This window comes from Phalacrocorax carbo, chromosome 12 (assembly GCF_963921805.1).
Source record: "Phalacrocorax carbo chromosome 12, bPhaCar2.1, whole genome shotgun sequence".
NCBI classification, from domain to species: domain Eukaryota; kingdom Metazoa; phylum Chordata; class Aves; order Suliformes; family Phalacrocoracidae; genus Phalacrocorax; species Phalacrocorax carbo.
The window spans coordinates 1377730-1400498 of NC_087524.1; the positions used below are offsets into that span (position 1 = coordinate 1377730).

Here is a 22769-nt window from a genome sequence, read left to right on the forward strand (position 1 = left end):
AAACGCCCCAGAAACTGCTCACTTCATGTGCACAGCCATAAACTGCTGGGTGCACACCCCACAACTGTGTGGCGATGCTTGGAACGTGGGGTTAGCACCGGAGGCAATGTAACTGCGTGCATCTCCAGTGTCATTAAGACTATTGCTGACCTGCAATAAAGCAATCATATGGAATAACGCAAACACATCTAGCTGTGGTGACAAGAAATCACAGCATGAAACAATGCGGCCGCACCACAGACAGTAGTGCCATTCTGTCACCTGCAGGGATCCCAACACGCTCTGTTGTCTTCAACAACACAACAGTTTGGGGAGAACAGAAATGCACCTAATACACCCAGAGATGACCGTGCATCAGGTGCCGTGCTACAGTCAGATGGAAGGACTTGCTCGTGCTCTTTGCAAACGTATGCAGGCAGCACAGGAAAACAAATGTATCTCCCTACAGGACGGTTAAGGGCTAGACCTCTCTGCACTAGCACGACTGCAGCACAGGTGAAGCATCACCAAACTGCAGGTGACAGCGTAAGCACGCTGCATGTCATGAAACAACCCCCGTATGCTGTGGAACAACATGGTCATACTTTGTGAAAACACACAGTTCTCAGCGCGGCGCTGCAGTGACATAGCCGTACGGACTTCACTCTCGCGGCCAGGCGACAGTCTGTTGTCAGTCAACACATTACATCAGCTGCAGTAACAACTCTATGAATCGCAGTGACAGTACAGTACAGCCCGCACCAGTGTACCAACAATTACCACATTGAAACAACCTTACTGCACGCAGTGATGCAGACGTACCACCAGAAATAATTCACAGCTGCCTCCGCGAAGAGTGTAACGGCCCTGAGTGTAATGGGGCAGCGTAGTAACCAGCAATACAGTTAATCTCGTCGTTAGTGTCACAAACCCACAACCTACAGTGATACGGTTACAACATGATCACCGCAGCCACACTGCCTGCAAGCACATATTGATGCCGCTGACAGTGGCACAAAGTCACCCAAAATGTCACAGCTACATCTCCCAAATTATATTATCATTGCCACTCTGAACGACACAAATGGGATCGTGCTTCCAGTGGCACACTCAGCTGCTGCGTATCTGCTCAAAAACACACCTTTTTGAACACATTGCGTAACTCTCCTCTCTGCACTACCTTCCGCTTAAACCATGGAGTTCAAAATTTTCTTCAAGACAGCCTATGTCCTGGGGCAGTATCTAAAAAAACACCTTCCAGGACTGGGACTGTTGTAGATCTCCCTGCCTCACGCTCCGCCTGAAGGAGGCATTTCTAGTTTCCCAATAGGAAAAGGAGATTGTGACCAGCTGGGAAAATCCCTGAGCTGAACGCTGTCAAAACCCTGCCCTGCAGTCAGAGTCCTCCCATTTGGGGCGAGGGAAGAGAAAACCACCTGTAACAAAAGCAGTGCTTCTCAGTAGAGGGTGTCGTGGTAGTAACAGTCAGAATATTATATGTGCAGCACCGAAGATAAGCGCAGTGACACTGCCCATCCTGCAGCTACAGGACTAACGGTGCACGTGCTCCTACTGCTAGTAGGCAGCACCCTGTTCTGTAGAGCTCAACCCCATTTTGAAGAGTATGGTGAGCCACCTGTGCTGACACAGCTGACGCTCTTTGGAAAACACCAACATGCCCAAATGTTGGTGACCCTTTACTGTCCCCCTGCACTGACGCAGCCCTGCATCACTTACTTCAAGGTAAATCACTCTAACCGTCAAAATCACAGGTGAAGAAAGGAAAGGAGGAACTTTTGCCTTCTCAGGTTTGCTTCCCCATCTCTGCTGGGGATTCCTTTAGTGCAAACAGCCCGAGTATTATTGCCATTTACAGTAGCAATCACTCTGTCCCCTCCTCTCCCACAAACCTACTGCTGATATTAGCACTGATCATACTAACAAGCCTGTGGGTTTTATTACTACTGATACTAATAATACTGGACACATTACGTCTGCTCCCGCCAATAACGGGCTGCAGATATGATCCCTGCTAATGCCGATAATATTGGGGGATATTATCTCTGCCATTGTCGGCACTGCAGATATTATTGCCAGTAATGCTGTCAAATACTACAGATATTGTCAGGGACCAAGATTAATAATGCTGAGAATGTTACAGCACTGGCCTCACTGGAAGACAAACCCCAACTGAGAATTTGGGTCTGTGGAGGAAGCCTGTTTGTGGCCTGCTATGCAGAGAAGGAGCTATCTTTCATAAGAGTGGTTTGTAAAGATCCCAAAAAAGTTTCACCCAGCTGGAGATGCTGTGGTGTGCAGGGAACAGTCTGAAATGTTGTTTTCAAATTATCTAGTTATCTGTCTATCCATCTATCAATCTGTCCTTCCCTTTCTCCCCATCTCTCCTTTTTTCTCCTTATACAGCGCTCAAGGCAACAGTATGAATGTTACTAGTTCTTTGTTAGTGCCTCTGGGTCACCCCAATTCTCATCCTTTTCACTACCAATTGGGGGGTTATGGAACAACAGAGATACCTGCATATTATTTTTCCCCTTTATCCTGCTGGACTTCTTATTGCTACTCCTTGGTCTGACAATGACCCTGCTGAGCTTGGCCTGCCATCACAGCATAGTACAACATTAAGATCATGAAGAGCCAGGAATTCCTGTTCCCAAGTGCAGCTTGATCCTGCAAGACCCTCAGTGGTCTTGGGAAAGTTGTACATGCTGCGGGGCTGCTTTCGCCTCTGGAAGATGGTGGGTGTAAGTGGTGGCAAAGGTCAGAGGGAAATTACAACAACGTTGGCTGTGCCCATAGACTGTACTACACAAGTGGGGGCAAACTTTTTTAGCCAAACTATTTTAAAAATTGTAGGAGACCAACTCTGTGCTTTGTCTAATCTGTCACGGAAGTCAGAGGGTTTACAATCACTGCCGAAAAACTGAAACAAAAGGATTCCATGGTCTTAACAGGGCAAATCCCGACCATCCTTCCTAGGCATTCACCTGAGGAAGACACACTGAGTTTTGAGGAAAGACTTTTGATCTGACAGTTCCTTGTTGTGACTAGCAGACACTCAGAGCTACCTCCCTGCTAGCTTTATCTCAGTGCCATGGTCTTCCCAGGCCACCCTTGCAGTTGCAACCAGCACATTTGGTAGGTTGGGATTTCCCCTCTTCCCTCTAACTCCCTGTGGGGAACACACCTGGCTGTCAGCGTCCATCGCTGAGCCCACCTCATGCATCCATTTGGCTCCTTCTGTCCAACTCAGGAGTTCTGCTACATCATCTTGACACATAATTATCTCTCCGCTTCTTAATCATCTGTGCTACTGTCTAATGTAGGCACCAGCTGCAGCAGGGAGGACCTGGGGGAGGGGGCGTGCTCAGATAGAGGCTCCTCTGTCTTTCTCCCACCCTGTTCCCCCCAGCCATCACAGAGGTTGCTAACAAGGTTTTCAGAACCAGGAAATCAGGAGCGGCTTGGTACTTCCCCCCTGTCTGCTGAACTGCATTCCTCACAGAGGAATCCTTGCAGCAGAGCTGGTCCAACAGAGCAGAAAGAAAGAGAGAGCACTGCTGCTTCTTCTGCCTCCTTTAGGGAAAAGCCGCCCCCAAAATGCTGGGAAAGTAGATGTACGTTGGGAGCTCATAAGGGCTTTTCAATGCAAGAATAAACCCTGCCATTAAGAAACTGCAACAAAACAGTGCTCAGAAGCCCTGGGAAATACTGAGAAGGTGTATGCATCCAGCATGACCATGAAAGAAATGCCTGCACTGGATTTCTTGCCAGGCTTTTCTAATCCCCATCTCAGCTAGGAACAATCAGAGCCCTCAGAGCTACAGGGGAGACTGCCCAGGAGTGAGTGCCGGTCACTGGCTGTACAAAACATCCCCTTGGACCCTTCTAGCCTTAGGACCCAGCCCTGCAAAGTCATTATGTCTTTCAGCATTTCTTAAGGCCAATGTGGGCACAGATAACTCAGCTCTTGGCTAGGGGTGTTCAGCAGCTGTCAGGGTGTCCCATGCGAGGTTTCTCTGGCACAGGAGCATGGCATCTCCCTGCAGCAGATATCTGGGATGGCAGGATGAAGGCTGTTCTCTAAGGCAGTTGCAGCTGTGTCATGTAACTGCCACCTAAAACTCTGAGAGCTAAAGACAAGCAACGTCTCCAGTGTTGGCTGGTACTTTTCTGATTCCTAGTGGGATATGTGGGCTCTTGGCCAACAGCGGGGAGTTGCAGAGTGTTGCTTGCCCTTCATAAATCAAATCTGGGATGAATTAAGGACAGACACAGAGAGTTGTTCTTACTGTCAATATATCATTGTGAAGTGTCGCAGTCTTAGACGGCTGCTTGGTTGTTCCTCTGTTTAATTGTATGGCTCCAGAAAAGCTTAGGTTCTGGGGCTGGAAGTGACTGCGTGGCTGCATCTAAAGTGGGATGATCTTTCCAGGTATTTGGAAAGAATAGCTGCTAAAGCCATATTGAGCTGCTTCATTTCAAAATTAGAGATGGAGGCACCATGTTGAGAGCTGGTGATCACCATGCTGGACTGTATAAGAACAGGGGTTCACAAAAAACCCAAATAACTGCCAAGAGATTTGCACAACCATTAGAGAAACTTGTTGCTCAGTTTGAAATGTCACTGTTTCCTGTGTATGTAATGATGGGAAATGCTGGAGGGTTTTGCCATGTTTGCAGTCTCTTATTCCTGACGTTTTTGACTTTGAGGCATTGGCTCAGCCCTTCCATTGCTACACTTTTCTCTTAGCTGGGCCCTACTGCCATCTAGCTGGGAAATGGATCTTCCTCTGGGGCCTGATCCAATTTCCAATTACATCAGCAAAAATCTTCCCATTTGCTTTAATAGGAGCTGGACTGGGTCTTTGCCTCTAGTTTTACTTTGTATCAGGGAGAAAGGGGTCACAATGACTGCCTTTTTTTTCTTGGGATTATTGTGTTTATTTGGATCAAAAACTACAGATGTGAACCTCACCAGAGCTAAGAAAATTACTGGCAAAACCCCACAATGCAGCATCTCTCTCGGGAGAGCTTTCTCTTCTCGCCTCATATCACAGAGAACCTTCCTGTTCTTTTGCACAGCACAGCCTTGGGGTTGCAGCATGCTGTGTGCAGCACACTGAGCCACCCGTACTGCTAAGAGGTCCCCCCACGCAACTGGCAACAGCGGAAAACAACATACTGAAGGCAGGGATGAACCAAACAAACAGGTCAGGCACTACTCTTAGAAAACTTCACCTCCCGGCCCTCAATTTTTGAATGCATCAAATTAAAAGAGCAAGATTTAAGGAAAAAAGTTTACAAAGCCACCGTAAGAACACCAAGACTTTACCCACCCCTCCTGACTCAGCCTATCTAGACCTGAGGCTCCAGTTGTTGCTCATTTCAGGATTCACTTTGCCCTGAGTCCTTCCTAGCAAGTAGGAAGGAAAAGGAGATAGCTTACTCCTAACTCCTTAGAGCCCTAGCGAAAGGCTTAGGTAACAACCTTAGGGCCACAGTACCTAGAACACCTCCTGCTCTGCTTTCAGACTGTTGCAAGAATAGCGGTTCTGCTGTGGTAGACACTACCCATTGAAAACTGAGCCCTTATGATCACCAGCTAATGTAGCTCATGGCACATCACAGGGCAGGAACTTGTTTGCAAGGGAAATGAAAAATAACCCCCACATTGCTGGTGCTTCTCCAAGATGGCATTTTGTTTGAAAACGAGTGAGTCGGGGAAACCATGTTTACCCACAGTTCAAAGTCCGGGCACCTGCTGGCACCTGGGGAGTTCAGTTCCAGCCGTTTCCAGCAGTGAATGAACTTGGGATCAGCTCCAGCAATGGAGACGGCTCTCTGCCTGCCGAGCAGATGTCTGGAGACGCAGCCTGTCATGAAAGGGCCTCGGAAGAAGAGCATTCCAAGCCAGCAGGGCAGTGGCGGGGAACTGGTCTCTGTTGCTAAAACTGATCTAGCCCCTGGAGCAGCTGCAAACCTTGGCCTGAAATTGGAGCCTGTACATGGGGACAAAGAATATAAAAGGGAGGATGAGCTTCTCCCCTCCCCCTACCTTCATCACGTTTCCTCTTCTCGCCATTCGACCGAGGAATCCCCAGGATCCCGTTAATGGAGTAAGAGCCCACTGGATCATTGGAGGCACTGGAGACAGGAGGGGATGCTGTGCTGGGCACTGGACAAAAGGAAAAGGGAAAAAGGGCCATGAGGAGAGCAGCACAGCACTCAGGGATCCCCCAGCTGAACGCTACACATGCCACCAGTCTCACAGGAAAGCCTGAGCACTAAGCAGACTCCCAGTCCCTCGCACTGAAGGACTCATGCTTGTTCTACCACTAATGTTGCTGCATCCCACCTTTGCCAGTCCGTTCCTATACCATTGCTCCACAGTCTTCCAGTACAGGGCCGTTAATAACAAGCAAGTGTATTCCATCAAGAGGCTAAATCTTGTTATACCCCCGCTCAGAGCAGGCTTCCCAGTGGTAACTGAGTGCAATGCTCTATAGGCCACATTCCCTAGTGATTTACTAGTCTATGCATATTTTGCCAGATCACTTCTTCTCAGCATTTTTCCACCAGGACTGCACATGTTCTGTCTTAGCCAGACCGGCCTCTTACGTATCCACCCAAATCACTCATTCAAAAATTGTCTTCTTAGCATAGGTTAGAAGCACTCCGGTTTTGGGCCAGTAGATTCAGTTCCCTACTAGAACAAATGGTGAGTTGGTGGTACATACTCCAACCCAGATTAATAAAAATCTAGTGCCTTCCTTCTACTCTGACCAACGTCAACTGGCAGACGACTCCTGCCAATCAAGGCTGTCCAAGATTGCTCATGAGTTTCCAAAATATCAGAAATGACAAGTTATCCAGATTAGAAATGATTACTTCTTTATAATCAGGGCTATAGAGTATAGAAGAAGTAGAGCTATGCATCCACTAGGCATGCCCACTATGTCCCAGCATGTCCCAGTAAAGGGGAGAATATCCTAGTTCTCTTACAGGCCACCACCCATCATTTAGCGCATAAAGTGCTGACCAGAAGCAATCAATACCTCCAATACAAGCCTTCCAGGATGGAGCAGAACCTGTCAACTCTATCCAATGCACACCCACACATCCCAGTACATCCCAGAGCAATGAGACACTCCAGTAGCAGCACTTATGATCACTACCCCAGCTCAGCCAATTAATTCCCTAGATATTGCACTACTTTTCCAAGAAGGAATAGTATCTGCCAGCTCCATCTGTTGTGGTCAGTGACGCCCAGTCCAGTGAGCCAATCCAGATTAAAAGGGCATCCAGAAAAGCTCTCCCATACTGGCCCATTAATTTCATTGTGCTCTTGAACACAGTTTCTGTACAGGATTATATCTGCCAGCTCTGTCCCATGTAGACCCGCACTTTCCAGTAAATCCTTCTATAGCAGTTGATTCTCGGTAACCAACACTAAGACAGTGTCTTAGTCCACAAATAAGCCACTGTATTTCACAGTATCCCAGAATATGGCATGGTTTTTTCCTGCTCTGAATTGCTACTGGATAAAGCATTGCTAGCAACAGCAGACCTATGCACCATAAAGCCCACAGGGTAAAAAGTACCTCATCACACATCTAGCACAGTACTTTTAAACACAACAGACTAGGAGACAATCGTCACTTTATTACAGCCTCCATCTTCTGCTCACCTTGATAAACCCATCTACCCCAGCAGAAAATATGTTTTCTCAGTGAAATACACCCATGGGATATCTGACTGCGGAGCTAGAACAATGGAGAACTCCGTTGCGAGGCATCAGAAATATCTTGCCCGTGTCTGTGGGTTACTAGCTCTAAGAAATGGACCAGTTCCAGCAAAGGGAGAGAGAAGGGGAAAGAGAGTCAGAGTAAGAAGGAGACAAAAGGTAAAGACTGGTGCTTAGACAGGATAGCAGTAAATACTTCTCTCTAGGGAGGCAAAGGAGAGAGTGTGAACGTGAAATGGATGTTAAGGCAGAATCACTTTGGGCAAACCCCTGCCTTGGGCTGGTCTCTCTGCCATGATTCCCTTCTCTGCAATGCAACGACGGAAACAAAGAACAGAAACCCCTGATTTCCACTGGGGCTTCTTTCCCCCCACCCCCTCCTCCCTTTTGCTCTGCTTAGCATCTGCTTGTCAGACTTTGTTCCCTCAACTAAGCTTCTTCCTGATTTCCACTTGTCCTGTCACCACCCCTCATGTCAGTCTTCTTACCGATAGTATGTCCCGGTGCAGTCACACCTGTCCCGCTCCCATCTGGTGTTGGGTGAAAAGGTTGCTGAACTTTGGTTCTGATGATCCTGGAAAAGAGCAAAACATGTTCAGAACTCAACTGCAACTTCTCTGTGCCTTTGCATACCCGCGATCCCAGCTGTTGGAACCTGAGGGCCCGATCTGAGCTCTGGGTACAGCAGAGTGGCTTCAGTTGCCTTCTTGTGGTCCTGATTCTACTGCTTTAATGGTCCAGTTCCCAGACAATTGTCCTTGCTCTGCTCTGCCATCTCCTCCCCAAACTTGAGTATTCATTGCATCTGTGGTGCCCTGTGAACGAGCTAGGATCTCCTCTGTGTTAGCAACTGCATTATCATTTATGATCCGATTTGTCAGCATGATCACGAGGTGGTCTTTGCAGCTGACAGACCCACTGCTGGATTTACAAATGGTGTAGATTTAATTTTGTTGTGTATCTAAAAAATATTTTTCTGGCATAGAACTGAATGCTTTGAACTGATGGAAGGCTTGCCCAAAGCCCTCGCCCTTCATAAATGAGAAGGTGGGAGCAGAAGGCATCTTTAGGAAGTGGTGATGGGATATAGAGCACCAGGAGAAAGAAGCTCCAGCAAAGAGGGCAAAAATTGGTGTTTATCAGGTGGTGAATAAACACAGCACGGGAACTCAAAAGATGTCTCGGTGAATGCCACAAAGCTCGTAATGCAGCTCAGAATGAAAATAAACTGAACTGTAATTGTCAGTGCTCCATTTCTTGTTACATGAAATCTTTCACCTCTGGGTCGCTGGTTTAAATCCAGCTGAGGTCAGTGGTGAAAGAAAATCACTATCACCTAGTACTTGACGGGCAGGGTCCCTGCCTACGGGCAGGTGCTGGGTATCTGTGACTCAGGAACCACTGTCTCACCAAGGAACTCGGCAAATAAGCCAAGGCCTGTGGAGGCCTTGGAAACCAAATTCCTTTCTGAGATTAAAATGAACCTCTCCAGTTCGGGTGAAGGCTGCAGATGCTCTTCAACCTGAGTTTCTGGAACTCTCAGCCCTGCATTACATTAGGTTTAACTTCTCCCCAAAAATCTCTCCAGAATGTGAAAGCAAATAACATGTTCCCCCTGCCCACCCAAGAGCTTCCCTTAAAGATTCGCTCTAAAGAATAAGTTGGCAAAACTTCAAAGAAAAAATGTGCATCTAGTGGGCAGTATGGCATGGTTAGAGGTAGGCAGAGACAGTGAGAGGGCATTTTTGAAAAAGCACAACTCCTGAGAGTGAAACCCTCTTAGGAAAAGAAAGGTATCTCAGGGTGCATCACCTCAGCATGTTAGGAACTCTGATACACACATTATGAACCCCGGGCAGTAGCTGGAGCAGCAGAGAGGCTGCCTGGGACATAGCTGGAGACAGGGAATGTCGAGGCTCTAGCTGGGGGTGGAGATCCAAATCCTCACTCCATGCAGGTCAGTGGTACCAGGGGCCCTAACCTACAGCTGCCGAGGACCTGTACAGAAGGTGTCTGAGGGCCTCAGGGCCAGATTCTGAGGTCATGTGGATTTGCACTAGCTGAGGAGCTGATCTGAGAAGTCTGTGCTAGGGCAAACAATATAACTTTTTTCTTCTTTTCTGTTTTTTTTTTTTCCTTTTCTTTTCTCTTCTCTCACATTCCCCCTAAAACCCCCTGAAGTGCCACTCTGGTTGTGTGAGTTTATTGATTTCCCCCAGCCCAGAGAAAGAGAAAGAGGGGATGGGGTGCAGGCAAAGGGATGGAAATAGAAAGCTATAAATTATTTGTGACAGGAAAGCAATAGTGCCAGAGTGCTGAGCACAAGTCCCGTGTCACTATTAGATTCCTTTTAGCCTGATGACACTGTAAAAGAGGTTAAGTGTCTGATGGAATCGTACACCTTGGGGGCAGGGGCAGTCCAGGAGCAGAACAAGCCACAGAGAACGGGTATATCAATTCTCCAGGCCAATAATATTCCCCTCATTGATCGCAACACAAAGTTCAAAAATCTCATTATAGCCAGGCAGACCTGGAACTTTTTAAAAATCAATAGAGTGATATAATGTATGTATACTTTGTATAAATGTATCTATCCATCCATCCGTCTACCCAAAACCTGCCTGAGGGTGTCTAAGTTAACCTACACATTATACTGTGTTATGTTCTATTGTAGTGTAGCATAGTGAATGGATTAGAAGGTTTCCCCTGCAGCCTTAGATGACATATTATAAAACATCCTGTTAGTACTGAGGTGACATCAGACGGTTCCATTCATACTGAGATGTGACGTCAGATTTGCCATTCGTACTGGGAGGTGGCATCAGACAGCTCAGCTTCTACACGGGGAACTGGGAGATGAGCCTAATTACCCTGAGATGGCTGATCAGGCTGTGCTGAATCATGCTGCATGAAAATTGCAAAGTTTCAAAAAGCCATTTAGAGTAAAAACGGTCTGTGAAATGATGGTGGTATAAAATGCCTGTCCATAATGCTTCAAAAATCCAAGCAGGGGACAAAGAGGAAGGCCCAGTTTCCTGCCCCGGTCAGTTGGTGGTCTCTCGGCTGAGAATGCCAGTTAGTGCCAGTTGTGACTCTGTTTACTGAGATGTGTCCATTAGGAACTGGAATGAGACTTGTCAGCTCATTTCACCAAGTAGCGTCAGCTGGTAATGATTTTCGGTCACTACCAACCAGGGCCAGATTTCAGCTAGTGACCCAGAGGTGAAAGACACTGTTCAAAAACGTTCCCCTCCTAAGAATGAAACTGGTTTTATGTCAAAAGAAAGTGTCTGGAAACAGTGAGCAAAGAGGACCCGTTCTGGTTGTGCAGCCTCCAGTGGCTTGGGGTCAGATAATTCTTGGCATCAAACGCACAGCGAATCTAATGAGGTCCCAGGTAGAAGGTATTTCCTGTGGCTAAAAGAAGAGGCAAGTCCTGAAGAGGCTCTCCCCAGCAGTGCTCCTTTGCCCTGCAGTCATGGTGGAACTCTAGTGTTGTAAGGAAAAAGGAGAAATTTCAGGACCCAAACGCTCAGAACGGAATATGGCAGTGCATCCCCCAGGTGGATTTGCTTAGGGACAGTGATATCCAGCAGGATAGCTAGGCATCCCTGCTGCTGCTTTAAGAGGCTTCAAGTGAGTCTATCCTACACAAGACCACCTAATGAAACAGCAAATGAAAGACGAACAGAGCTGACCTGGTCCTGCAGCAAGCGATGCAGCATTATAATGCTGTCTTTAAACTTCAGGACTGCTGAAAGCTTCTCACCCGTACCAGAGACTGAAATACACTCTAAGCCAGCCTTCCTGCCTCAAACCTAGGATTTCTGGGTTACTTCTGTGTAAGAGGGAGCAAAACCTGGGTCACCTCTTGCTGCCTGTGATAGCTTGTTCTTGCCTCTAGACACTGGAGAAAGATGAGCCTTTTTGCAGAACACTTCCTCAGCCCTTCCCAAAAGCAGAAGGAACACAAATCCTGGCACACCAGTCAGCAGTGCTGATTTCTTGAAGTAAATGCCAATATTTTCAAATTCTTCTCTAAAAGAAATTGTCCCTTTGGACTAAATTCATCGCTGCTCTAATTCCATCACAGTCAGTGACTCCAATAACAGCATTTGTGTTTAATTAGGGTCATAAACTGGTACTTACTGTAAATTCCCAGTTTTCATTTTCCAGTGGGAGGTTTTTGCACAACTTGTCTCCTTTGAGTTTTGGAGAATATACACAGATTTAACACCTAACCTTCTGAAGTTTCAGCAACAGGACATTTATAGATCTTTGGTTGCAGTAAAGCGACTGAACTTCATTTCACAATTTGAATTTAATATGGGATATTATCTTAAGTAATGGCATATCATGTCATTATAGTACATAGTATCGTACTATGAGTTATACATCCATTCCTGGAATTCATGAGTTGCCATAGTCGGCTTGTAGTAACTCTTTCTAGAGTCAATACTGCGTACAGCTCCAGCTGAAAGCAACTGCCTGTTTCCAGATGCCTTTGACTTTCTTAAACGTTCAGCATTAGATCATGAATTCCCAGTGTTTGATTTCTATTTCATTATTTTAATGCAATTCCTTTTGCTGATTCTGAATGCAGTTGGGCAGACAAAAACACTCTCTCCTAGTATGACAATTGTAACAAGCTCTAAACAAGAATGTAGAAAGAAATATTAGAAGTTAAAATTAGCTGAGCCACAGTCCTTTCTGAGAAGCAGAACTTTCTTTCACTCTCTGTAAATAAACAAGTAAAAATCACTTCTAAACCTGTCCAGAAATTATTTGCTAAAAGAATGACGGATCATAGGAAACGTCCCTCACTTTGCTGACATGTCTATCCAAACTCTCTTACAGCCTGACACACTCTGTGGTTTCTCCTCTCTCACTGTTGCTGGCAGAGTCTTTAGAGAGTGTCTCAAATAAAAAATCATACTAGGGCTGATCAGAGGGAGATGAGGTAGGGCTGAATCATCTGGAGTCTCAAGCTAGCGATTTTTTTAATCCTGGCAGACAGAGTGAAGTTGCTCTAAGGGAGAGTGGTGTGTCCTGCGGCCCCAGGGAGGCCCTGACAGGTTTCAGAAAGCACTGGTATCCTCACTTTGATCATATTCTTTTGTCATGGATTATTTTTCAGAGTGGAAGGATACACTCAGTAGAGCACCAAACTCCTTGTAATTGTTTCGGAGTATTTGTATTTTAAATGCTCCATATTAGAAGTACATTACAAGACCCCAGGGTGTGCATTACTGGGCAATTAAAGCGGTTCTTGGAAGGCTAACATTGTGAAGCTTCAGCCTTTCCTCTGCAGCGTGTCCAAGGGAGGCTGTGATGGCCAAGGAACACACACCCTGCTGTGCCGCGCTGCTTAATTAGCGCAGGGCTGTACTGCTGAGCCACGGGCTGTGCCGGCGGTAGGGACAAGGCAGCCTGCAGGGGCCTTGGTGCAGGGCTAAGTGAGGCAGCGATGCCTTCTCTGCATCCGATGGCTTGCTACAGAAGGGCTTGCGAGCATCCCAGTGATGCTGGCGTCAAAGCGTGCCTGAGGAAAAGAGGGAGAACGTGGGGTGGGAAGAGGCAACTCCGGGCTCCTCGGTGACAGCCCCATGCAGCCAACAACATCCCACCTGCAGACTGGTGTTGCACAGGCATAAAGAGCTCTGAACATGGCTTTTGTTTCAAATTGGAGAGGGTATTACGTTTCTGTGCGTGGGTCAAGACATAGCTGAATTTGCAGGTGAGCAAAAGAAAGGGGAGGGGGAAAGCCTTGTTTGCACAAAGTTCGAAATGGAAAGCAAGCTTCGTAGGATGGTGAGGAAGAACAGCCAAGGGATTTGGGGGGTGAAGGAAGGAAAATAGAAAGTCTGATAGAGCCTAATCCGACTTAGGGAAAGGGCTTCGGTTCCTTGCTCTGTCATGGACCTCTCATCAAGACTTCGGACAAATGGCATTTCTCTCTGTGCTCTGTTTCCTGCCTGAAGTGTGAAGATAGGAGCATTGCCGTGCCACCTGGGGCACAGCGAGGACAGCTGGAAGGAGGAGGGAAGGGCTCAGACTCTCTAATAACAGGGGCCAAGTAAGTGCTTCAGCGAGCTGTAGCACAGTATTGGCTTCATTCCCCTGCTTGAAGCAGAAGTGACACGTACCCTGCTGACAGTGGCTGTACGTGAAGGGAAGGCAGGTAGGCAAAGGCAACAGGAGCTGTATTTCAGCAGCACTGGCTTTGGTGGTCACGTTGAAGTTGCAGCAGCAGATGTAGTTGGGAAGATCAGAGCTGCAGTTGCCCCCCAAAAGCCATAACATAATTTCCATTAGGATGGGAGGGGGGCAGTAGCTTCTCCTACTGCTTTCAAAATCTACCGCAACACTTGCAGCCCTCAGAAAAACAGCTGATACTGGCAGGAGCAGCAGAGTCAGCTTCCTCGCTAGCTGGCCTGAGGCTCTGGCGCTTCCTGCCAAGACAGCAGAATGCCTTCAAACCCTGCCATACTCAGGGGCCACGAGCAATATTCACACATTCAAACTCTCTCCTGTCATGAAAATCACATTTCCTTCTCCCTACCTCTTGGAAAGGGAGAGAGAAGAAGGGTGATCATGTACTACATCAGTATATAAGCACAGGTATTACAGATTAATTAGATTGATTAGATAGATAGATTGATAGTCCTAAAAGGTGCCTGAAGAGGGATTATCTATTTTCCTGAAGCTTCCAAATAGATGAAAGATCGAAATGGAGATGCTTTACATATCTCAAAACACAATCCCAGCCCTCCCTGAGATTTTACTCCTTATCTGCTGTTAAATCTGTGTAGGTCCATCAGCTTTACTGCAGCTACACTGACATCATGCCTGAAGTCACGGGGAAAAAAGTGCCACTTCATTCCAGGTTAGTCCGCTCACTCCAAGCATAAGAGGAAGCCCAGTCCTGCCCTTTTCCCTCACTGCACTCTGAGGAGACGCAGAATTCACAGCAGCAGTTTTACTATCTGAAGGGCTTAGAGAGGAGCTAGGATTTTTTTGTTGTTTTAAACCAGTGACCCATGATGACTCCATATGGTTTTATTTCATTTAATTTGAGCAGAGCATTAACGTTCAGCTTCTAGCAGATCTCTGCCCGTTCCAGTTTTGCTGTGCTACATGGTACAAGTCCAGAGGTAAAGAAGACGGGTGGAAGGAAAGAAAGGTGAAGAAGCCTGCCTTCTGGGGCGGGGGAGATGTGCCAGGCAGCGGGCTGGCCTGCCAGCTCACCCCGCTGAGCGGTAACGCGCAGCCTCACGCCACCGGTACTGACGGGGTTGGCAGCGGGCAGCCCCATGTCTACGGGTTGCCTAGCCTGACCTCCCAGAACAAACTGCTGCATTAGGCTTTAAGAAACATTTTCCCATTTATCCAAGTGGATTTGTGCTGGGTGCAAAACACACCTGGGAAAAAGGAGGTGTGCTTGAATAGGCGCTGTGTTGTGGAAAGCCGTGGCTACGGAGCCATCAGGACCCAGGCTGGCTGCCTTAAAGCTGGCTAGAGTATATCTACATGAGCTGCAGTCAAGCAGTGACTGCAGCACAGAAATGTCCTCAGGCAGGTGTTTCTACTTTTATTACACTCAGTTCACGTTTAGAAGGCTTTCTTTGCAGTCAGGAAAGTCAGAAATTCATTAAAATCGAAACATTTAGAAGATGTCATACAGTTTACAAAATACTGGAAGCAAACTTGATCCTGAGTGTACATGTTTGACATCCTGGGTTTAAGGTGAGTTAAGAAAACCTTAAAGGACAAAAAGTGTTCTGCTGGTCTTGGGCATAGAGACACAAGCCTGGGAGGAACCACCTGGGTCATCAAGTCCAAATTCCAGTATCATAGGCAACCATGGAGCAGGCTTTCAACTCACAGCACCCACGAGAGTATCCATCCCTGCAGCCACAGACGTAGCACTGCCCCTGAACAAACTCATAATCTCTTCAACAACCAAAAGCTTCAAAAATGACAGCAAGCCACAGGAAGAGAGCAGGAGAGAAGCATTGCCGGTGGCTAGGTCCCCTTCACTAGCAAGAGATTTCTGCCATGAAAATGCCCAGAAATTTTTGAGCTCTTAGGAATTAATCATTTTCTAAGAGTACACCTACGCTGCGGGAACTGTGGTTCAAAGCGACATCACCTGTTACCTACGCACCGGCCGGCTTGGGTTCTGCTAGCAGTGTGGCTGCAGCAGCCTGGAGCTGGCGGGGGGTGCATCCCCACGAGCTGCCAGCACACCGGCGACTGCCACGCAGCCCGGGACGGAGCTGTCAGAACAGCAGCTGCGCCAGCAGGTGAGTTAGGAAGACCTACAGAAACACATAGGCTTGCCAAGGTTAAATATCTTAATCTGGAGCATGGGAACTTTTAATTGAAAGCTTTGCTTTTGAGCCCATTTCCAGTTATTAAAATTCAGGAGTCTGGGCTGAATTCCTTGTGGGCATTCATTTTGATTAATAGAAGACATGTGTGTACTAGCAGAGGAGTCTTGAACTGGGAGGGATCAGATAAACGTAGATAACATTCTCAACTCTGTTGTAAGTTATGCCATACCTTGTATTTTCTGTAAAACCTCAGATCTTGAGGATAAGCAATTATTTCAGCTTTCATTTAATACCAAGGTATTTCTGGCTTTCATGGCTGCAAAGACCAGGTGGAAGTGAGACCTGGCTGCCTCCCAAGGGGCCAGAACTGGAGGCAAAGGCAAAAAAAACCCCCAAATACATTCTTATTTACAGCCTTGTGAATTTTATGCCAGTCTCTTGGTTTTGGAGAGTATTGGCTCGGGACTTTGTAACTTCTGGGCTTGGCAGCGTTGTGTATAGGCCGTGTATTATCTCTATATCCCGTAAAGTGCTCCATCCCAGTATGTGCTTTCACGTGTTGGGTGAGTAGATGATTCCCTTTACAGGGGTGTCATTGTGTGTTCCTCCCTCAACGTTTGTCAGAACTGGTGATAATTTCATAGTGGAGCCCTTAAGAGTAGAAGATGTTTGCCTGAAATCAAAACAAAAACAGTGCTGGGAATGTGTCGCTTTAGATCTAATGCTATTTTTACCTTGGGTGTTAAAGAAATTAACAAAATTGTGAGAAGAATTTCAGCCTTATCAGAATGGATTTTTTTTTTCCCTTTAAAGTGAATTTCTTAGGGCAAATGACTTTGCTAAAAAAATAAAAATTAGGATAATGTATTTAGATTTTATTTAAACAGCAGGTTCCAACTACACTGAAAAGTAGCTGTAGAATTTTATTTAAGGTTCTTATTCAAAATCACATCAATAAGCTGAAAATTTCCAGAAAGAAGCTGAATTTTTTCTGTCCTTTTCTAGTCCTCACTGCTCTTGGTATTATTTATTCCTTGCTTTATCGTGCTGCCAAAGAAGCCAGGTACAGGCAAGCACTTCAGGGCGTGGGTGCTACTATGAGGGCTCCCAGCATGAGGTTGGTGTCCATCTCCAAAGAGGATAGTCTAGTTTTCATATTTATAGGACAAAGACATCTTTTTATAATGAAAGGACAAATCTGTAGCCAGTCTGTTTGGCTCACGTAAGTCACTCACAGGGCTGGTGTTTAACAAATACGAGCTATATATTTGTTTATGTATCGATATTGTCTTTGCAAATGCACTAGCATTTGTCTCAGTATGTTTTAATTTCTCATACAACGTGCGTACTTGTTTATCTTTGCCTATAGGTCCCTATTTATAACTGTGGCTATACGGAGTTAAACATTTGGGTCACATATTATATATTCAGACCCCATGAAGAATTAATCAACATTTATTCAACCAATGCAGTTTTTAACAGAGTTTAATGGGCAAATAGGCTGTTGAGAGCCGCGGCTTGTAACCATCAACAGCTAGCTATATGGATGTTTTTGTACAGCACCAAGCACAGTTATTACAAATAGTAAGTCATAACCACCTAGAACTCATCCGTAACAAGACTATAATATCCATTATGTGATATCTAACATCTGAATACCGATATATAATTAATGTGGAACCTTGCTGGATTATAAGGCCCCTACCGGAGTGTGCATTTGTATAGTATTTTAAGTTTGTGAGTGCAGATCTGCTCTATTTCTAAATCATATATCTGGCACCCACCCCATCAACCGTACAGCGATGTGTTGCTCTGGGCCTTCAGCAACCTGTTCTTTCCATCCTTTTCTGTTTCAGTCACGATGGCCGACAGAGAGCACGCTGGACTTTTGGGTCCCCTCCTCCTGGCCCCGTATAGATACAGCCTCTGCCCGCAGGAGTTACCAGTCAAAGGGTTTACCTACGTACAGCTATGCAAAATAACTGATTTGAATTAACTGAATGTGTGAAATTAAAGTGGTCTAGTTAAACTACATTACACCTCTGACTCCCTTGTTTAGAATTAAGGCAGCTTTAATTTAGTTTAGCTTAATTCACTTTGGAAATGAAGTAAACTAAATCCAATTTAGCACACTGAGATTCTGAATGAGCACCCAAACAATGTTTTAATGCTTCCAACCAATGCACTTGCAAAGTTAATTCAGATTAATTTTCTTGTTTGCCCTCATGTAAACATGCCAGTTGCCGACTCCCTGTCAATGAAACCATCTCGGCTGAGACTCCTTCAGCTACTCCAAATTGACAAACAACCTCCCAAGAGCAGCAGTTCAAACGAACCTCCCACATGTACAAGTGTTTCCTCACCCCTACATCCCCACGCAGGCAACCTTTCTCCCCGTGAGCTTTAGTGATCTCTAAGACTGATTTGTCCTGAGCTTGACGCCCTGAGCCAGGCACTGGCTGGGTGAACACAGAAGAGGAGCAATTGTTTAACACTACTGGAAGATCTGAATTATAGATCTTTAATTATTCAAATTTGACAGATTAGGCTTTTACAGTGGAATACTGTAGTTCAAACTACAAGATATTCTTTCTGAAAATCAGGATATTCTAGAGAATTTTAGTGATTTTATCCAGTTCCATTATTTCAAGACGTGTTCCCCTCGGTCTGAAATAAGTACTTGTTCACCTAATGAATCAGAATACCTCCAGCTGAAAATTAACATGCATTTCATTTTTTGATCTAACTTAGACTGGACAAGACCAGATGCAATCAGGATTCATAGGTAGAGGAGTACGGAGGAACATAGGCAATGGTATCTAAAAAACGATACTACTTTTAAAATTTTTCTTGTATATATGGTAGTCTAGGAAGACAGGAGGTAGCATAAGTTGGCCCAGAGATTCTATCTTGCCATTTTTAAAGGGCAGTTGCAAAATCAGTCATGAACAAAACAATCTTAGGAATAACACAGAAGGATATTTTTAATGCAAAAATATTAATCTCTTTAAAGCACCATTATAGAAATTTCAAACTTTTCATTACCTTCCTTAATAAACCACACTGTGTATTTGGTCAAAAGATGTCTTAGGGGTCAAATGCTGTCAAACATTATTTTTATCACAATGCAGAAAAAGCCCTTGAAAAAATTGCCTTTTGGAAAATCTCAACTCAGAGAAAGCACCTGCCCTAAATCTTTGCTAAAAAGTCAACCAGACAAACAAAAACCCAAACAGAGCAAAGAAAGCCCACTTAAATATCCCAAGCCATCAAGGTCTATTTGATGAGGTGGTTAGGCTGTATTTTTGTGTGCTTGTTTTTTATGGAGTTAGTGCTAATGAATAAATGGTGTTTGACGGGTACTACAGTCTCAGATCTTTGACTGGTAGGAAATGAGCATAGTTTCACTGAAACAGTTACCAGTATAATATAATATAATAAGGAGACAGTCCTATACATTAATATGCTGGTGCAGAATGCATGTGAGTGTGTGTGGGCATCCATTTATGTGCAGCTAGCTAAGAAGCACTGTAAGTAAAATCCGGGTTTGTAGCAACACATCAATTGCATCACTTTTTCAGCGTGGATATACAGCTGTAGGAGGCTGTACTGATGCATCAGTGTGTGCGTGTACGTGCTCGTGTATTTGCACGCACAGTCATTTGCATGTATGTCTGTCTGCAGGTATGTTTCTACTTCTGTGTGTAATCTGGCTGCGGTGCTTCCTGAATAGCAATGAGCTCAGGAAAAGCATGTATGTGTTTGTGTCTCTGTCTGCGTCTATCTGCATACGGATGGGCTTGAGGGGTGTCTGTGGATGTATTTCTTGTTGTGTGGTTTGTGTGTCCCTCCTGTGAGGTGGATGCCTTCCTGCGGTCCGGTCGCAGTCACTGTGTGTGCTTTCATTCCCATAAAAGGTAGCACCCTTCAGCAGCAAAAACACTAACTGGGCGTCAGGAGCCCTAGATCCTGATCCAGCCGCCCTGTTGATGGGTTCTGCGATGGAGCAGGTTCTTTTCATTTACTTTGTGCCTCAGTTTCCCCCCCCATCCTATTTTTTACAAAGGCTGTGAATGCAGACTGCCTGCTACTCCATGGGTATATGTACTGCCGTATGTGATGGGCTCTGCCTAGCTCAGTTAAGACTCTGGGTCCTAAGAGGATCTTCTGATGCAATGCCACTGCCTTACAGCAATATTCACCCCTGCACATGCCTGCCTTTGCGTGTTGGTGTTTGGGTGTCCATCTGTGTACTTTGTGGCTGGCTCTTTGTAGTTTTGTTGAAGAGCGGATCTCCCCCACCATGTACATACAGAGCAAGGGGAGGTGGAAAGGAAGGAGTTATTAAATGCCAAGCGGATATGCAATAAATCCCATTGATTTTACAAACTCCAACTTGTCTTCAATCTCTTTCTGTTCTTTATCCTGGGGGCATTGCAACAAAACCCTGTTTTAAATACCTTTTCTTTCCCTTCCCCCCTTCCCCCTCCTCCCACTCCCCAAAAAAGTGTCAATATTTTATTTGGATTTTTAACTTCGCTCCATAACAGTTGTTTGACCTCCTGACTTATGTGAGTCACATAAATTCTGGGACTTTATTCAGGAGCCATGTTCCTGCTATTGAATAAGCAATTTGGGAGGGTGAATTAATGACTTGTGCTGTTGCTGGAAAGTCCCTGAAGAAATATTAAAATTGCTTGCAGACTGAATCAATACTCACTGAACACCCAGCATGAGGACCTGGGCTTTTTAATGGCTACAAGCAGCGGGCCTCGGTGGAGGAAGGGGAATTCCTGTACACACAGCGCACGCAGGCACGCACAACCGACAGCAGTCTTCCCCTGGCCTTGCTGGCGTTTCCAACAGCAGCATGTTCTTGTGCACGCAGCCGACTACGAGCTGATGCCTGCTGTGCCGGGGAAAGGGCTAGAGTCCGGTTCCCCTGTCTCCCTCCCAAGATCACGCAGAGTTTGCAAAAGCCTTGCATTCAGGCCTTGCGTTAGGTGCTGGGGTTAGCATGCTCTGTCACAGCCTGTGAGGCACAAGGAAGGTCGATTATTTGTGGCGTTATGAGCATGTTTTATGTGGGCACCCTTTTCCTCCCTGAAGGGGCAAGACACTAGTGCTGTGATAGCCTTGGGTGTGCTGCCGTAGCTTGGGAAGAGGATCGGGCTGTTCTGTGGATGTGAGATGGTTCTGTGGCTTTGGGTGCTGAATAGCATTCGCATCCGTTCGTAGTGTGGATGTGTCGCATTCCTGATATTCAGTGGGTTTTGCTTCCTTATGTTGGCTTGTGTTGTGGTGAGTCTTGAATGTTATGCACCCTTGCTTGTATTAAGAGTGACCCCATGAAGCTTTTGGTCATTGAGCAAGTGTGTCGCTTCACCGGATCAGTCTATTTTGATGGCTGTGGGTGCAATCCTGCATGGTGCCGGGTGCCCCGGGGGTCCACCAGCCTCACTAGGTCATGAATGTGCTCGGCGTGCTCCTCGCTGAGGCTTTTACTATTTATTACTCACTAGGCTGACAACAGCCAGATTTTGCCCACACCCTAAGTTTTGCTCTAAGCCCCCTTTGGCAAGGATGGGTTTTGCTGCCAGAGTTTTCAAGTCCCCTTTGAGAATGCGGGCCCCATGTTTTGCCATTGTGGTCGTGAATGGCTGTTTTGTATTCGCTTGTTGGGCGGCTGTTACTGTGTATTAACACCGGGGTGGGTGCGCTTTGTATGACCGCATGTCTGTCTCATTGATTCCATCAGTATTATTTTGTAATCGTGTGTCTCTGTGATTGAGTTAGTGTGCATTTCAGGGCTCCTGTGTATTGAATAATGATGTCAGGGATTGGGTTGTTTGACTGGGTAATGGCCTCTTTTCAGTGTTGTAAGTGAATGTGTCCTTCTCCTGTTTCCCTGTCTCGGCTGGGGCAGGATCATTTACACTAGGTGATTCCTTAAGGTGCTCACAGGCACGAAAAGGACATCCCTTTGGCTCCCGAGCCCTCCCTGCCAGCGGGGCATGCCGAGGGTACGGCACTCGCGTGCGTGTGACGCGCAGGGTGGCACGTCTGGCTGGTTCTCAGCCCCGCGCTTCGAGGTCTGCGGCCACTGACTTGCGAATAACCGTGTGGGTGTGTCAGTGTATTTCTAAGGCTCCGTGAATATGTTTACGTGCGTATGTGCCTTCCGGCGCACTCAGAGGTTTTGCTCAGACTTTTCAGTTATGTTTTCGGATGAGTCTCCTTTTCCTAGGTTTCTTCACAAATACATGCAAGACTATACTGTGCGGTTTTGAATAGACTTGACTGAGTCTGTGAAGGGGGTCTATAAATGACTACATACGTCTACAGTGAAGCGCACACTTGCCTTTGCAAGGGTCTTCTTGTGTGACTTTCTATATTAAAGCATAGAAGGACATCTGTGTCAGTTAGCAGATGCCTCTGATCTGTGTGTGACTCGCCTGACGACGTTCCCATGTCTGAACTGACCTGGGTCTCTTATATATGTAAGAAAGAATGGGATTCTGTGTCAGCAGCATTTAGCAGTAAATATATGTGCTAAAAAATTTTAAACGTACAATGAATCTCTGGCTTTGTGCAATGGCTTCTGACTCGTGACGATATTGTGCGCTAATGCCCTAAGACAGTGTAGCCACATTTGGTCCCTCGGAAATGAACAAGAGATTTCAGTTATT

General features: G+C 46.1%; 1 protein-coding gene and 1 long non-coding RNA gene across 9 annotated transcripts in view; one reads left to right on the forward strand and one right to left on the reverse strand.

Annotated features, from left to right (window-relative positions):
- Positions 1–22769, forward strand: part of LOC135315463 (uncharacterized) — a 295947-nt gene that overhangs the window by 156303 nt on the left and 116875 nt on the right. The window lies entirely within an intron of this gene.
- The window catches only part of PAX2 (paired box 2), a 102384-nt gene that overhangs the window by 46991 nt on the left and 32624 nt on the right, over positions 1–22769 (reverse strand). For all 8 annotated transcript variants that reach the window (XM_064463680.1, XM_064463679.1, XM_064463685.1 and 5 more), the window contains 2 exons: positions 8233–8318; positions 6056–6175 (listed from right to left, as the gene is read on the reverse strand). In XM_064463680.1, the coding sequence (XP_064319750.1) occupies positions 6056–6175; positions 8233–8318 (206 nt within the window). The remainder of the gene's footprint in view (positions 1–6055; positions 6176–8232; positions 8319–22769) is intronic.